This window comes from Mandrillus leucophaeus, unplaced genomic scaffold, assembly GCF_000951045.1.
Source record: "Mandrillus leucophaeus isolate KB7577 unplaced genomic scaffold, Mleu.le_1.0 Scaffold437, whole genome shotgun sequence".
Classification (NCBI taxonomy): Eukaryota; Metazoa; Chordata; class Mammalia; order Primates; family Cercopithecidae; genus Mandrillus; species Mandrillus leucophaeus.
In genome coordinates, this window is record NW_012104665.1 from 998,503 (window position 1) to 1,016,432 (window position 17,930).

General features: G+C 32.6%; 1 protein-coding gene across 4 annotated transcripts in view; it reads right to left on the reverse strand.

The window, feature by feature from the left end:
* EPHA5 (EPH receptor A5) overlaps nt 1–17,930 on the reverse strand; it is a 378,406-nt gene that overhangs the window by 339,667 nt on the left and 20,809 nt on the right. For all 4 annotated transcript variants that reach the window (XM_011993927.1, XM_011993925.1, XM_011993926.1 and 1 more), the window contains exon 2: nt 4,947–5,011. In XM_011993927.1, the coding sequence (XP_011849317.1) occupies nt 4,947–5,011 (65 nt within the window). The remainder of the gene's footprint in view (nt 1–4,946; nt 5,012–17,930) is intronic.

Genomic DNA, 17,930 nt, shown 5'->3' on the forward strand with positions numbered 1-17,930 from the left:
TATTCTGAAAAAAGTGAAGAAAGTGTAGTACTTTTAATTGAATATTCATACAGTTGCTTTTTTTAATGTTTATAAGGAGTTTTGAATTCTCAAAGGACCAATTCAATTTAATATATATTTATTAAATATATCATCTGTATTAGGCAATATGCCAGGCAATATCTCCACAACTGGGGATAAAAATCTGAGTACAATTGGTTCACTTTAATTCAGGAATTCTATTTAGAGGAAGACACTCTACGTAAATAATACAAAACCAAGTAAGTTTTCTGGTAGCATAAGAGAAAAACCAAACAATCTCTAGAACAGAATTCATAACTTACATGATACATGTAAATATTCAGGTAGGCCGGGTGCCGTGGCTCATGCCTGTAATCCTAGCACTTTGGGAGACTGAGGCTGGTGGATCACTTGAAGTCAGGAGTTGGGGACCAGCCTGACCACCATGGAAAAACCCTGTCTCTACTAATAAAATACAAAATTAACCAGGTGTAGTGGCACATGCCTGTAATCCCAACTACTCAGAAGACTGAGGCAGGAGAATTGCTTTAACCCAGGAGGCGGAGGTTGTGGTGAGCTGAGATCGTGCCATTGCATTCCAGCCTGGGAAACAAGAACGAAACTCCATCTCACACACACAAAAATATTCAGGTAAATATTTCCTGAATGAATGGAGCAATAGGGTTAAGTTATATGAGCCTTACTCAAGGACAGAGACCCTTGTCTTACCCAAGTTTTATATAAATCACAGACTCTGGTGTAAGATATTGTATACAACAAATATTTAAGGCCACTTACTGATTCAAACTATACTTGATTTCTTTAAAACAATGTTAATATGCAAATCACACTTGAATTTGAAATAAAATGGTTTTAAGCCATATCCATGAAAGCATAAATGCAAACAGCATTACTGTGTGGTTTTTATTAAAACATGACCTCAAATTATAAAACAATACCATAAACAAACAATTCTAAAATTAACTGTTGTTACTTAAAATGCATTTTGAGGGAAATCAAATAATCAGTTTATATGTTTCTCTAAGAAAATGAAGTAGGGAGAATAAAAGGAAAATAAAGATGCAGTTTTCTCTGAAAAAAATATGTGGGTTGCATATGTGTAAAACCTATTTCTAAAAATATGTTTCTAGTGATAAAAATATTTATTTTGATCATTTATCGTTGCACATATTTTGCTTATTTGAGAATGTGTTAGTTTCTTCTTCATTTTCAAAAGGCAGTTTTCCTGGATATCGAATTCTAGCTCCACAGTCTTTCTCTTCTTGCATTTTGAAGAGGTCATCGCTTTGCCTTCTGGACCCCATGATTTCTAGTAAGAAATAGCTGTGCAAAGTACTGAGGATCGCTTATACAAGGTGAGATGTTTGACTCTAGCTACTTTTGAAAGTTTCTCTCTTTGGCTTTTGATAGTTTAACTATGATGTGTCTAGTTGTGAATGTGTTTAACTTTATCCTACTTCAGTTTGTTGAGTTTCCTGAATGTGTGCATTAATGTTTCCTCATCAAATTTGGGAACTTTATGTCCATTAATTCTTCAAATATTTGTTCTGACCCATTTGGCCTCTCTGCTTCTGAGACTCCCATTATATCTGTGTTCTTCCCACTAATGTCTAAGTTTCTGTTTATTTCTGTTCATTAATTTTTCTTTCTGTTCCTCAGATTGGATTATCTCAGTTGTCCTATCTTCAAGTCGGCTTATTCTGTATTCTCTCTGCTCAAATCTGCCCCTATTGCAAATTCTTCATTCAATTTTATACTTTTCAACTGCAATTTATTTTTCATTTATAAGAGGTTCTATCTCTTTATTGATATTTTGAATTCAATTATACATTACTTTATACTTTCTTTTAGTTCTTGACACATATTTTCCTTTACTTCTTTCAACGTATTTTAACAGCTGGGCATATTCAGTATAAATTCTAATAACTGCTTTTGTTCTTTTTACCAGCAATACTTTCTTGTTTCTTTGCATTTCTCATAGTATTTTGTTATTGGAAATCTGGCATATTAAATAAAGTAATGTGACAACTCTGAAAATTAGATTCTCCCTCACTCTCCAGGGAGTGTTAATGTTTGTTTCTTTAATGACTTTTCTGAAATAATTCTGTACACTCTATTTTTCAATGGCCATGTGTAGCCATTGAAGTCATTGCTCTATTAGCTTACATAGCAGGTATTGCTTAGACAGAATATTTTGTTAATCTCAAACCAGAAAGTGTTTCAACTTTGGGGAGGGTCTGTGTGTGCATGTTGGGACATTCCTTCAATATTCAGCTAAGCAATTAAAGACCTACCTTAACCTTCTCTTCCTGCTTGTGAGCAAGTAAAACCTTAGGTCTTTCTCAGGTCTTTCCTGAGCATACATACGTCCCTGGGCATGTACAAAGCCCTACACATGTGCATGGCCTTATAAATTCCAAATAAGTCATTGAGGCATTTGAAAATCAGTGTGGACATCTCAATTTCCAGCTTTCCCTAAGTTTTCTGGTTGACAAGCCTATTGTTTGTCCCAAATTTTAGGTAGCCCCTCACACAGAAGAAAAATCAGACAATTGCCTGTCTTTTTGACAAATGCCCAGCTGAGAAAAAGCTTTTGGACTTCAACAGCTCTAAGTCAGGTGAAATCAAGAGTGTCTTACAATGCGGTCTTCCACGGAATTCTCAAACATATTAAATAAAGACAATTCTCTGAAACTGAGACTGGGAAGAATCTCCTACTCCCTTTCAGTTCTTACTAGTCTACTGGTTTTCACCATGATGGCTGAATTTTGGCTTTTCAAGACTACCTCAGAGCTAGAGAGGCAGGAAGGACATGGAGCAAGTAAAATGCCACAAACTTTGCTATTTTAAAAGACTCAGTCATTTTTCTTAAATAAAAGTGTCCCATATTGCTCCAAGATGATGTCTGAATACCAGAGTTCCAATAAAAATGACTCGAACATATTTTTCCCAGTTTTCTTGTGGCAATTATTGAAAAAATAATTTGGTGGTCATTATTCCACAATTTTTATGGACATCATTCTGATTATCTATATTTCACCTACGATTATGTTGCTTATCTAATCACAAATGGCACAGCTAACTAAAAATATTTTAAAAGTGTATATATTTTTACTATCATTGTATATACCATGAACATTCATTTTCCTTAAATATAATACATCTTTTCCTTCATTTTGCATTTGAGTGATGTAACACAAAACATAACGCCTGAATCCCACATACATCTCTCACACTCAAACAAATATACATTCATTAAGCCCCTCTAAGTTAACTTCCCTATCTTCAATATTAACATTTGGTACACTATGTCAAAGGAAACGTTACTCAACATAATAACAAGAATTTTGAAAAGGATGCTCATTATTTAAAAAACAGAACAAATATACCACTATATGAACAATAATAATAGAAAAAAAAGACAGCATGAAGTTGTTAGAATAATTTAAAAGATCCAATTCCCAACACAGAAGGATTATGTTTTTATAAAGCTATTAATTGTGCTTCGTATAGAAATCATATATAAAATTGAGTAAATTTCCTCAAATGTATAGTTGCAACAGCAACTACAACACCATACTTACACTCTCACAGATACACTCTTTCAAAGCTCTATTTTAATAACTTCTGAGTGGAAACAGGAGAAAAACACAAAACTAAATTCAAAGAAAATATCTCATATATTTTCTCTGGATTCTAAAAAACTAATTTCAACACAACACATCAACCATACTCTCAGAAAGAAAAAAAAATTAAAATATTTATTCAATAGATTATTTTTGGTACATAAAAAAAAGGGAGAATACAAAATGTCTGTATAGGTTCTCATAGACAGACGTTAGGCAGACATTTATCTGTACGGAGTCATGACAGATGAAAGAAAGAGTGTGTGGTGGTTCAGGAAAAAAAAGGAAGGGAAGAAGGAAGAGTATAAGAAAGATAAAAGAGGAACACATCGAAAGTATACACGTTATTATCTTGAGCCTGGCTCTACTTGCGTTATGCAATGTTTTTGTTTGTTTTTTGTTATTTTGCCTTACCTTTATGTTCCAATATCTTAAAAATCTACTAGCATTCCTTTTTAATATTATGGCTTTAAATACATCTGTAACTTTTCACAACTAAAGAGAAATACAAAATTGATGAAAAACATAAAAGCCCACTGAGATGAGGATGTTAATATACAAATTATTATGGATTAGAATAATTAATACAACGTACGATTTCCATAATAACTTTCTTAGTAAAGGACTGATTCACACACCTGGTTTACTCGTTAATTTGAAAATGAAAATTTTGGCTCTTTAGGTTATTATGACAAAATTTGTTATAATATTAGATTACTCTAAAATAAACCTTTGATATTTTCTAGATGAATTGCAGTTGCATATGTACATGATATTATAACAGTTTCTTGGATTTTTTTTATCTCAATGGAATTTAAAGGAATTTCTTATACTATTTTTATTCCCTTATTCTGTAAATGAAGTCAAAATTAAATTGGTCCCAGCTTTGAATCACACTGATCATAGACCAGTTAAATTTTATTTCCTATGCAATATGCCAGGATGATAGCAAATTAGTAGCAAATCAAATACTTTTATATTTAATATAAACTAATTCTGAAAGTTTCTTTGTTGTTTTCATGTGAACTTTTCCTAAATGCTGAAGGAAACTTCACATTTCTTTGTGGAACAATACTCAGAGAGGAAATAATATATTTACTCTTTAGTCACTGAAAGCCCTTCCCTAGTGTCCCTTTTTTTGGTTAGAGTTATTTGAAGTCCCACCACCCCATCCAACACACACATGGCACCTCCTATCTCAACAACATATACATCCAGTACATATTCATTCCTGTGTTGCAAGTATCAAGATGCTTATGCGCATAGCTTAAGTTTTAGAAAAACTTTCATAAAACTTACCCCATTTTTTGGAAAAGCAATCCATCCCAGGTCCCCCATGACAGTGCGTGAATCCAATAAATTCACTGAAAAGAAAAGAATACAAAACTCAGTGAAATGTATATTATCATGAATATTGTATCTCTATCTTAATAGTGTTATTAAAATTGCATGTTGTTTACGTAACTGAAATTAAGTGTTCATTATGATGAATACAATAGGTATAATTTAAAGAAAATATATTGATGCAAGAGAGCAAATGATTTTAAATAAACATTTGAAGAACAATCACAGCAAAATCATCTGAAAGCAAATCATTACCCTATTTTATTTTCTTGCAAAACAATAATAAATTAAAAAAAAAAAAAAACTCGTGAGGAAAAAAAAAAAGAACAAAAGTAAACCCACAAAAATGAAAAGTTCATGCTGCCTTGTAAAAAGCTCTAGGTTTTGGGATTAAACTGCAGCCATAAAATTGTAGCTAAATGTATTTTATTTTCTTCTGGGAAGCTGTTATGAAGCAATTAACAAATAATTTACATTAAACAGCAATAAACTATTCCCAAGCTTGTAACATTTTTTGTGATATTAACAGAAATCTGTAATCCAAATTGCAAGTTTAATTAAGAAATAAATCTACACACCCTTAACCAAGACAAGGAAATTGTTGCAGTTCTTGAGATAGTTGCTGTACTTAAGAATCCATTGCATTCCCAGAGATACCTTCTTCTTAGATATGACCATAGTCTAAAAAGAGTGTTTCATGTAGAATTGTCAGATACATTATATATGGGAATATTAAGATATTGAGAAACTCCAGGATGGAAGTTTGAGTACCATCACTACAAAAGGAAGCCATTTATGAGTATGTACACACACAGACACACACACACACATACACACCCATACACACACATACACACTCATACACATCATACATATGGTGTTATATACTGACTCTGAGAAATCAAAGTAGCTTATCGGGTACTGTCTGCTCAAAATACTTTAGCCCTGGATCACAGATCATCATTTCTCCAACCTATTATACTTGTCCCACATGGCTCTACCTGGCCCGCTGTGCAACAGAACAACTTTGAATGAGCCTGGAATATGAACCTGAAAGGGAAACACCTGAGTTATTCCTATGTAGAGGTATCGTGGCTTCCTTAAGCTATATTCAAAAGCCAGTATCTTGAAATGCCACCAGTTCTAAAAGGATGATTCTATGTGTAAGTGTAAGCCTGGAGTATTAAAGAAATAACAGTTGATAGGCTGGGATGTGTTCTTATACTTTTTAAGATAATATAAAATTATTATGACTGAGGAAATTTTCTATATCTTAGAGAAATTTATGTACATTTAACTATTATTGTGCATCATTTATTTCACAGTAGCAAAAATTAATGAGACAAAAGCACGTTTGGGAACATACATATTTTATAAACCACATTGAAAGCATATGATAATATTAGTAACATTAAAATAAATCAATAGCTTAAAATCTGTAGAAAAACAAATATACTAAAAATTACCTATACATACACATATATGTTGTTGCTAAATATACTTTATTCATCTATTTTCTGAGCTCATTAACTAGTAAAAAATGCATACAATATAATGTTTATATCACTTTTAACCTACTTAAATCATACTGGTTTTAATGAATAATAATTAATTTGTGGAATTATTAATTTCTTAAAAGAATGGTGACCTAATTGAAAAACCATTCTTTAAAAATCAAACAAACAAAAACTGCTCTAATACCCACTGACCTTGCAAATCCTGCCCCTCACTACATCTAATTTTTCAGATAGATCCATACTCTTCCTTTTGCTCTATTGTTGTCCTTTCTGGCTTCCATGGGAATAAGGCTACATTCAACTTAAATGTCCTTGCCCTCATTTTAGTTTTTTCTGGGACACTAGGGCTGTGTCTAGACATGACTAAATACCAAGGGGTTTCAGAACCTAAATTGTTATGTTTATTCATCTTAATGATTCATTTGATTCATCTTTCATATTGAGCAGCAGCATATCTGTAGATGAGATAAAGTAGAGCAAATCAGCAAACTAAGGGTGCTACCATGATGGCAAACAAATTGAACTCAATCCTTTGGCGGCAAACTGATGTGCATAGGAATTCCAGGAATTCATAACCAGCCTACCGTGAGAAACACAGCGTTCCTTGTAGACCTGTTACTAATATGAAATATTCATTATTATCAACAGAATTTCAGATAGCTTTTCAAGATTCAGTTAGCCGCACTTGAATTAGGTTTAAACTAAATTACCATTTTTACTTTTTTTTTCTTTCTGGAAAATATGTATGTGTTGAAGTAAACAAATTACCTTAAAATACTAACTTGGCTGTTAATACAATTTATTAAGAGTTCTCAATGTTGGAATATACTGCAGAATATATGAGAATAACTACATTAGGAATCTCTATAATCTTACAGTTAAGTGGTCAAATAATTTTCTTTGTATATAGACTAGGAAATCCACAAGAAATACATGTATGTATCTTCCCACTACTGTCTAAAATTGATGTCCGTCTGGAAACAAATGATTTCATAAAATTCACAATCCTGAAAAGGTAATTACACACTCCATTACTAAAATGGAAATTGAGAAAAAGAGAGTAAAATTAGGCATTTTTAGCAATCATTTGCATATTATTATATTATAATTTTGTTTATGTAATGGAGGATAAATTGGGATTTGATTCTTAGAGAAAATAACTAAAATTTTTGTGTAAATTTTAAAATACATATCTTTCTTTTATCTTCTGAGTTGCTAATGTTTCCTTCATCCTTCAAAACATATTTCAGGAATTCCTTCTTCAGGACACTATTCTGATCTTCCCTTTCCTAAATCTGAGTTAGGCATTATTACTCAATATTCTATGAGCACTCAATTCCTATCTTCAAAAAATTGTATGAACAAAATTCTCTTCTAAGAACACCATGTTTGACTGATGCCTATGAATCTAGTCTCAGTTCAGAAAAGCTGAATAGCTGTTTATCTTATGAATGAATAATGTGGTCAGTGGGAAGATCAGGAAGGTGAGGCTCATCAACGTACACCAGTGGTTCTCAACATGGAGATATAATAATGTCTGGAGACATTTGGGTCCATTTATCTATTTTCTGAGTTCATTAGTGGATGAATATTTGCTTCTGGCATTTAATGGGAAGAAGTCAGGTATGCGGTGAAGCATCCTGCAATGTACCGTCAGCCTCCCCAGGAAAGAATTATCTGGTCAAAATTTCACTAGTACTAAAGTTGAGAAACCCTATTACATACCTATTGATGCCACTAGAAATTTTCTACTTTCACAATTCTTTATATGGTACATCAGTAGAATGATCTGTTCATCTATCGATGTACCAGATAAATAATTGTGAAAGTAGAAATTTAACAGAAGTTAGCATATTTGGGGACCTTCTGTTTGAACCAAAATAATATTTCTACTTAAGAAAATTAGAGTAATAAAATAATTTTAGTCTTATTTATAAAAATAAAAATAGAATATCTGACTATATAACACCACTAAATTATTTTTCACATAACCAATATAATTATTAAATGTGTTATTATATACACTTTCATAATTTCTCAGTATTTATGACTATATGCATGAAAAGGCACTTTGCCATTACTGTAATTAATGCCTCCATTTTCCCTACTAGTAAAATAAAAAATCAAAATATAGCTATATAAAAAACAGAAGTTTAGATATAGGGTTTATATAAATGTGAATTTTCAGAAGTTAATTTCCCAATTTCATTACCAAATTTATTAAAAAGAGGGCTTGGCAGTAATAGAGCATAGTCACTAAATATCTTCTGTGCTATAATTACAGTAATTAAATTGTTCTGAACAGTATATATGCTTGTTGTAAATTGCAATGAATTCACAAGTATTGATCTTTATTGTACAACTTAATTAAAACTTGTCCGGGAGAACCCACTAATGAATATAATTAGAGGAAATGTTTGATGCCACAGTTACTCTAGAAGATATTAATTAGATATCAGAAATTTTATGAAAAATGTTTTCATTCTATTATTTGTATTTTAAACTAGAATCATACCATTCAACTGAGAGACAGATTTCAAGATGATTTTTCCCTCAGCCATTGTATAATTATGATTAAGATGGACATATTGGTAGGTATTGGTATTTTAATCAGTAATTAAGAAGGCTGATTATTCAGGAGAAATAACTTTAAAGGGGTCAATGAATATGTACTACATTGCAAATTCCTAACATTAATGTATGGGGGAAAAATACTAACACAGGAACTTTTTAATAAGGAAAAGTCACTTAACTGAATGCCCAGCCAAATAACAGATTATGAAAGAAACTAATTCAAAATAGTCTTTAGTACGCTTTAATTGTATTGCTATACATTAACAATTTCAATGCTTTCTTGAAAAGAGAAAAGCTTTTAGAAAATTCACTTTCAGAAAAAGTAGATTGCTAACTCATTATATTTGTTGGGATTCATTATATTTATTTATTCAAGCAAAGAGCAAATAAATAAAATGGAATATGCATAAGAAGATTTCTAAATCCTCAACTTCACACATTCTAACAATTAAAGTTTAGCTTAGGCTAATAATACAAATATGTTCTTCAATGATTGTAACTTTCAAATATTCTAACTTGTTCTATATCACTTTGACTCCACTACTTTCTCCTTAACATCTTGCCAACTTAAGTCACTATGAGCAGGAAAATGCATTAGATTCTCCAGGAAACAGACACATTGGAATGAAAGTGTTTTCAGACCTTGAAGAGTCAAAAGATAGATCAACGACATTTGATCCCACCATACACCATCAGTGGGCAAAGCCTTAAGAGAATATGTGATCCTTGATGACATGAAAATAGACAATTAGAAGGCTTATTCTTACTTATATTGTTTCTGTTTTTGCCATTATCTTCACATTAACAAATACAGTTATAATGTCAGTTAAACCTCCGCTACAGTATGAAAAGAGAATAATTTGGGTTAGCAGCAGATGAGATGGCCTTCACTCTCTAAAGGCATTGAATCAAAGTGGCATTGCATACTAGAGACTTCTGATGGATGCTTGCTTATTGACTTCCATTTAACAATATCAGAAAAGCTACTGGATTCAATTACAATACACATTTAACTAATCTGTGAGAACAAATCCCAGATATACAGCTGTCCAGCCTCTCTCCATGGTCCCATCCAGCACAGATGTGATTTCTCACTTTCAGGCTAAATTTTATAATTTGACAACTGCTGCAGGGAACAAAGAACAGTTTACAAAATGAGTGCAGAGAAAGAGGACATGTGTTTCCCATTGGTAAACTAGATTTGTAAATTTGGGAAAAATTATGTTATAGGTTTAGAAGTGTTATGTAGATTTCTGGCATCCCTTGACTCAAAGGCAGGAAGCCACAACCAACTGTATTTTCAGACAATGAATAGAAGAGTATTTATTTTACAATTCTGAGCAACCCATATGCACAATCTTTTTTAGAAAAAAGAAGAAGAAATGTGCGGAAATCACTTGTGGAATGCTTACTCTATGTCAGATGCTCTACTAGGTAATTTATACATAAAGCAGTAACTGAGACCTTAGTAACGGACCATGAGCACTGCTTGTTGTTTCCTGCAGCCAAGTCAGTCCCCCAGTTAAGACCTAAACGTTAGATCACTGCATTGCAACCACCTATTTCCCTAGACATCCAAAGACTCTAATCAAGAATGATTCTACCTTGTTTGTACATGAACCATGGCAGCTAAACATAGCTCTAGAAAAACTGCACAACCAGAGACTGATTTCATTCTAAGTAAACCGTGACCTCAAATGAGCCATGAACATTACCTGACAAACCTATATTTAGGTAAGTAGGCCTTTTGTATATTAACCACAAAGCATTTTCTAAAAATTTTCATTAAAATATATTCAAAAGTAAACCTCACATTCCCATCCAGTGAATGTCCTATTTCTGTCCTTTTCATAACTCAGATTATTGAATGAATTATCAACACCCCTATCTATTAGTTCCTCACATCTTCCTCATTCCTTACCTAATCCATTACAATCTGACTTCAACCCCCATTATTCTACCAAAATTTCTGTTACTAAATTCACTAGTGATAATTGTGTAGCTCTAAGCTCCTAATATGCCTTATCTTTTGGCAGCATTTGGTCATGACCATGATAGATAAACAATCTCACTTTTCATCTTCAGTGACTACAGATTTCTGTGGTTTTCTTCTACCTCTCTAGCTACTTCTTCCTCTTTCCTTTATAAGCTATTCTTACTGTACCATCCCTTCAAACTTCGATTTTTATCAATGCCTCATTTTTGTAGATTTCCTTCACTTCTCACACTACACCAATAATTCTTGATTAAAACTTAACATCAAAATTTAAAAGGAGATTTTTAAAAGAACTAAGTCTTGGTGCCAGTCCATGCATATTGAATCAGCCTATTAAGGATAGAGAAGCGCTCATATGTATGTTTACTTTCTGTTTGCCGTATGGTTGGTTTTAAAGGAGATGTTGGCATATGCCCCAATGTAAGGACTCTTTCAGAGGAGCTCATGAACTTCTGAGTTACAACCTAAATGTTAATGATCACACAAATCCATTTATTTTGTCCATCTCTCTCTCCTAAAATTTCTATAAATTTGTAAAACTGACTGCTGGTTCTTAACACATTTATGGTATATAATCGTCCCCAAATTCAGCCTGTCCCTAAATGAACAAAGTATCTTCTCTATACAGAAGTAAAAATAAAAATTGTGTTCCTATGTTCCCTAGTTCAATGAGTGTAATGCCATATAACTAGTTGTACTGGCCAGGAGCAGTGGCTCACGCCTGTAATCCCAGCACTTTGGGAAGCCGAGGTGGGCGGATCAACAGGTCAGGAGATTGAGACCACCCTGGTTAGCACGGTGAAACCCCGTCTCTACTAAAACTAAATAATAATAATAATAAATTAGCCGATCGTGGTGGCGGGCTCCTGTAGTCCGAGCTCCTCGGGAGGCTGAGACAGGAGAATGGCAAGAACCCGGGAGGTGGAGCTTGCAGTGAGCCGAGACTGCGCCACTGCACTTCAGCCTGTGCGACAGAGCGAGACTCCGTCTCAAAAAAAAAAACAAAAAAAAAAAAACAAAAAAAACTAGTTGTTCTCTCCAGATATCTGAGTCAACCTTTCCTCACCTTTAGCCTCACATTGAATCACTGACCAAATCCTACTGATTCTAACACAGCCAATGATAACCCTCTAAATCGCCTTCTCTGTTTCATTCCACAGTATAGCCAGTCCAGTCCAGTTAAATCCTTGCCATAATTTTTCACTTGAAAAATCTCCTAACTGTTTTCTCTGCAGAAAAAGGTATGATCCTTAACAATGTCTTCAAAATACTGCTTCCAGAAAGATCTTTACAAACCACCAATATAATCATGCCCCTCTCTTACTTCAATCTTGTAATATTCTTTTATTATTTTAACGTAAGTCCTCTCCAGTTTTATTCAAGCTTGTTCGTCTCTCTATTTGCCCATCTCAGCAAAAATGAACTTATTTCAATTCCAATTATGTGGTCCCACTTATTGATTCAGTTCTCTCCAATGGTCTGTGAAGGAGATCTGCAAAGGAAGGGAATTTTGGTAGAAAATATTAGTAAAGAAAACTCCTGACTGCCTCGGATAATGCTGGGTATGGATGTATTTCCTGGAACTGATACAGTCATCTAGAGAAAATAAGTAGAATCAGCAGGGGAGCAAAGCTTACAGATTAAGTTTGGCAGAGTGAAGGGATGGGAAGTATCTGGTTCCAAATTATATCATAGAGTTGTTAATCCATCTAAACTTGAAACTTGCCTCTCTCAGGAATTGCTTTTATGTGGGAAAAATCAATTTTGTTGCTTAATCCAATGGGGAAGTTATTTGCTGTTATTTGAAGAGGAAGACATACTAACTGATACAACTTGTAAGTGGCAGAGCTTGAAGGCAAACCTATGTCTCCGTTCCAGTGTCTATTCTCCTTCCATCATGTTAATACTTCCAAAAATTGCATTCATAGAATTCTAGTGCCCTTTAAAAACTAGTCACTTAAATTTTCACATTATCTTTGAAATGATTCCTAAAAGAGATGATTCTTATTGTCCTTTTAAATCTTAATATTATGCTTACTTGCTGCAAATAATGTCTTTAATTTTTTATATCAAAATATTTTCATCTTTCTTTATTTTACCCCAAAGTATTTTTCATCACCACAAAGAAGTTATAGACATTGCTCTTCAAAAATTAAGCAGTAGAATAATCATACCATAAAGCATATTACTATGATGGAAGGAAAAATCAATCTGAAATGTATACGAAGTGTTTTGAATTGTTAATAGCCTAAAAAAGTGTAAACCCAGGGAGATGGCAGAAAAGAATTCAGAGATAGTATCCACTGGTTGTCTGTACGAAGTGTTAAGGCAGACCTAATACAGTAGTCTACTGACAGCTAAATTAGGACTAACGAACAGTCTGCTATATTCACAGAACAATGTTGCATGAAAAGAGCAACACTATATGGTTTTTGGTGGCTACCTTGTCAGGTATGGTAACCAAACACGTATAATCTTACATATTGTTTTTATTCTAAAAAGAAAAGTCAACATTAGATGATACATGAAGCCTGAAAATCTTTACATCACAGACTACTTCACATAAAGCAGCTTAATTCCACCCTACTATGTATATAGAAAATACTAGGCTGTTTCCTTCAAAAACAAAACATTGTCCTCACTACTTGACATAAATGTGCACATTCACAGTTCATTGTGAATGCTTCATTGCATAGAGAATACTCATTAGTTCTATGGTTCTGGTTCTGCTACTGTGTGACTTGAGGAAATAATTTTACTTTGAGGGCCTCAATCCTCATGTCTGTAACATCAGTGACTGAAACGACTGAAGCTAAAATTATATATTTCTATACTTAATGTACATTATATCACTTAATCCTAACAATTATCTTTTAGTATATTATTTTCCCCATTTTATAGATGAGGAAATGGAAGTTGAAAAACACTAATAGGGCAAGAGCCCAAGGTCCCAGAACTAATAAGCACATAGCTGAAATCTAAATCCAAGTATATCTAACTCCAAAGCTCTTTCTCTTGTATATATATCATACCCGCCCCAATGTGTGACTTGTGAAATACAAAGGTTCGCTCTTTTGAACCACTTAATCCTACATATCAATGAATTTTATGAGATCAATGACTGAAAATCGTATGTTACAGAAGCCAGCATCATCATAATGCTCTATTTTATTATATATCAGATGAAAATCTTCAGGCATATCAATCTAAACAGAATAGACATTCGATTTTCCTGGAAAAATCACATTTTAGTATCAAATTTTCAAAAGTAAGTTACAAGATTTCAGAAAGGAAATGAGAAAGCAATAAAGTAATAATGAACCCTCTTTTCTTATTTTTTTTATTTTATTATTCACTTTGCTTTAAGCATGTTAATGGGGGCAAAATATGATATGAATTTGTCCTAAAAAGACAAAGGTACACTAAAAACTACTATATTAAAATTGAATTTAAAAATGTAAGCAAAGCTGATTCTTTGTTTTGAAGGGATCCTTACCTTAGTCCTTAATTACCTCTAATGATTAAGCAAATTATACCAAACTTCAAAACAACCTATATAATCATTAGCTTTCCAGACTTCAGGGGAGGATAAATGAGGATTACAGGAGACAGAAAGTCGCACAAACTCATAGACTATATTTTAAAGTGATGGCATGTACCAAAAATAAGCAGACAACTAGATGACCCAGTAGTCCTAATATAAAATGAGAAGTGACCCAAATTTTTGCTGACAACTTGTCATTATTGCATGTCAGTCTTGCAATTTAGTCAAAATTTAATATTAATGCAAACCCTACATAATGATTTTTATCTAAATTTTTTAAATATTTGGTTAATGTTTTATCATTTAAAAAATAGTCAAAATATAAAGTAATACAGACAAAAATACTAACAAAGTACAAATACTCTGCCAAATGATTTTAGATGGCTGATCACAAACATTTTCGTACCCAGAACTAATTATCCATCTCAAAATAACTACTAACATTCATGATAGCAGGAAAATATTTTAAAATTAGTCTGTTAAAATACAATGGTTTATATATCTTAACAGTGTATAAAATTGTTGTAGTATTAATCACTTTTGTCTAGGTGACCTAGTACCTATAATCGATTTTTGGTCACAAAATGACTGCAGTAGTTGGCCATTTGTCCCTTCTCAAAGGTTACAAAGAAAATACAAAACAAAGGAAATAATGTAAAATAAAAGTACTTTCATTTTTCTGTGATATTGTGGCAGACATTGTTTTATGCCTATTAATTACTCATATCCTTTTCCTTTCCTTAGTTATCATAATATCAGTGTTATGCTTCATATCAGACGATGGATCAGAGGAGTCTTAGCAAACAGTGTTAACCATGTTGCTATTATCTTAGCCTCCCTTGAATCTGGTAGCCTTGTTACATAGGTCTGGCAATGAGATATGGACAGCAATCTGCTTGCCAATTTCTGGGAAAGTTTTGTTGTTTAAACTAAAGGAATAATGCTGCTGACATGGCTATTGGTGCTTCTCTTTCCCTTTTTCTTATTCTGAATTGGTTGTAATACTGGCAGATGCATTAGCATTCTTGCAACCATAACACAATGAGCAAGAGAGTAAGGCCAAGAAAAACACAGACTTCTGTCTTCACAGAACCCAAGCCACCAGACGTCTACCCTCAAACTTCTGTCTTGAAAAAAAAAAAAAAAAATTTGTAAGCCACTGTTGGATAGTTTATTCTATTTATAACCTAATGTAATTCTACAGATAATATATACACAATGAACGAGAAAATCCAATTTACTGCCTTAAATTTTGTTCAAGTTATATAGAATATAATACCTACAATGACGGTTCATTCATTAAACAAATATTTATTGAGTAGCTACTTAACTGCCAAGAATTGTAATAAGCCTTGGGGATACATCAGTAAATAAAACACGAAGTATCTTGATTATCATTCGGTCTTCTAATAGCTTGGCCCTGAGAATAGAAACTCCATTGAATTTATATTAACTGTGAGGTCATCCATCTGAATCTCTTAAATCAGACTCTCAGGATATGACTATATAAATTAACATTTAGCATTTATAGATACATATGTAATATATATATATGTTTTTATTTATTTATTTTAATATATATTTATATATATTATATATAAATATACATTTATATATGTGTGTGCATGTATGTGTATATGTTTTGATATATACATATATATACATATATACACATATACATATATGAATGAGATATACATATATACATACATACGTACATATATACATACATCAAAGCATATACCTTGAGGATCAATTTTTTCAAATCAGTGATTATATGATTGAATATGCATCAAATCACACTTAGAATTCATTTTTCTTTTGCACAGTGATACTTGTTTTTACAATTCGCTAACATCTTGTATTTCCTTAATCTACATAGTGTTACCTGAATATCATCTATATCCCCTTTAGCCTTAGAACACTTTCATATTCTCTTTTATTAACAATAGAAACCATTTACTTAGCATTTTCTAAGCATTAGTCATATGTGATATATACATGGAAGTAAATATACAGTTTTTTTGAAGTGTGGTATTTCTATCACCCACATTCAAATCACCAAAAGTACTTTTTTTAAAACCAAATATCCATTGACTCTTTATAAAACTACAAAATCAGAACATTAGGTGGAGACGAAAATGCAAGCGACTGCACTAGAAGTTCCCACACAACTACCGATCCAAGTAATTCTTATGCTCACTTAATTAGAGTTAGAAATGAGTTAGCTATGCCTTGGCTCAATGAGGTGAGTCTGCCTATTACACAGCTCTATTGTCTGTATTGTGTAGCAATGTCAAATCGCAATAACAGTCTCTAAAAGCTAACTCTCAATCTTTATATTGATACAATTGCAGACTGGTTCCAGTGTCAGTACACATCTCACTTTAAGTATTTCTGTTCTAAGCAAGGGTTCTTTAACAAGGATAAAGATCAGAATTATCTATGGGTGTTCTGAAACTACAGATTTCCAGGTTGCAAAAGTATAAATTTCCAAAGAATTTGCTTTAATCAATTATGATTCCATAAGTTTAGGTGGGTCCAGACATAGCATAATTAACAATATTCTGAGGTTGGTTCTAATGAGCACCTCTGCGTTAGGGACCATTGATTTAAAGTAAACTTCACAAGATATTATAATTTCTGTTTTAGGTAGATTTATGGAAAGTTACAAGTCAGGATTATATCACACTGATCTTCTATACAGCATCCCTTTTATATTTTATCACAGTAGTTTTTAAACTGAGCTCAGAATGGCCTGGAGATTCTAAAAAGATGTCTCAGAAGTACAAGCATATGGAGGGAAAGAGGAGACCAAAAAAACAGCCAGGAAACCCAATAATTCTTTTGTTACCTGCTTTAGGTATTAAGCTTCCACAGTGATTTCTTTTGAATTTGCTGCTGCTGCTTAAAAAAAAAAAAAAAAGTCCCTAAAACCACTGCTAACTTTATGTCCATAGTTTTCCACAGTGACTTATACAAGAATCCATCAGATAATCAGTGAAAATTAAAAATATTATTCATGGCATCCTTCAAACAAAAGCACCATTATGATAACTTCTCTCAAACCCCAGAGTTGGAAAAAAAAAAAATGTCAGTTACCTGATGAACTGACAGGTTTTCTATCAGGAAGTGAGAACTGTGTAACTGAAAGCTTATGCTTAACTTTTCTATATAATTGCTTTAGCATTGATGATAGTGAGATTTTCTTGATATGAGTTTTCCATATGCATATTTCCACATTCCATATTCATGTTTCCTCGTGCATATATTTATATTATTTTTATCTTCATTTATTTTCTCAAACT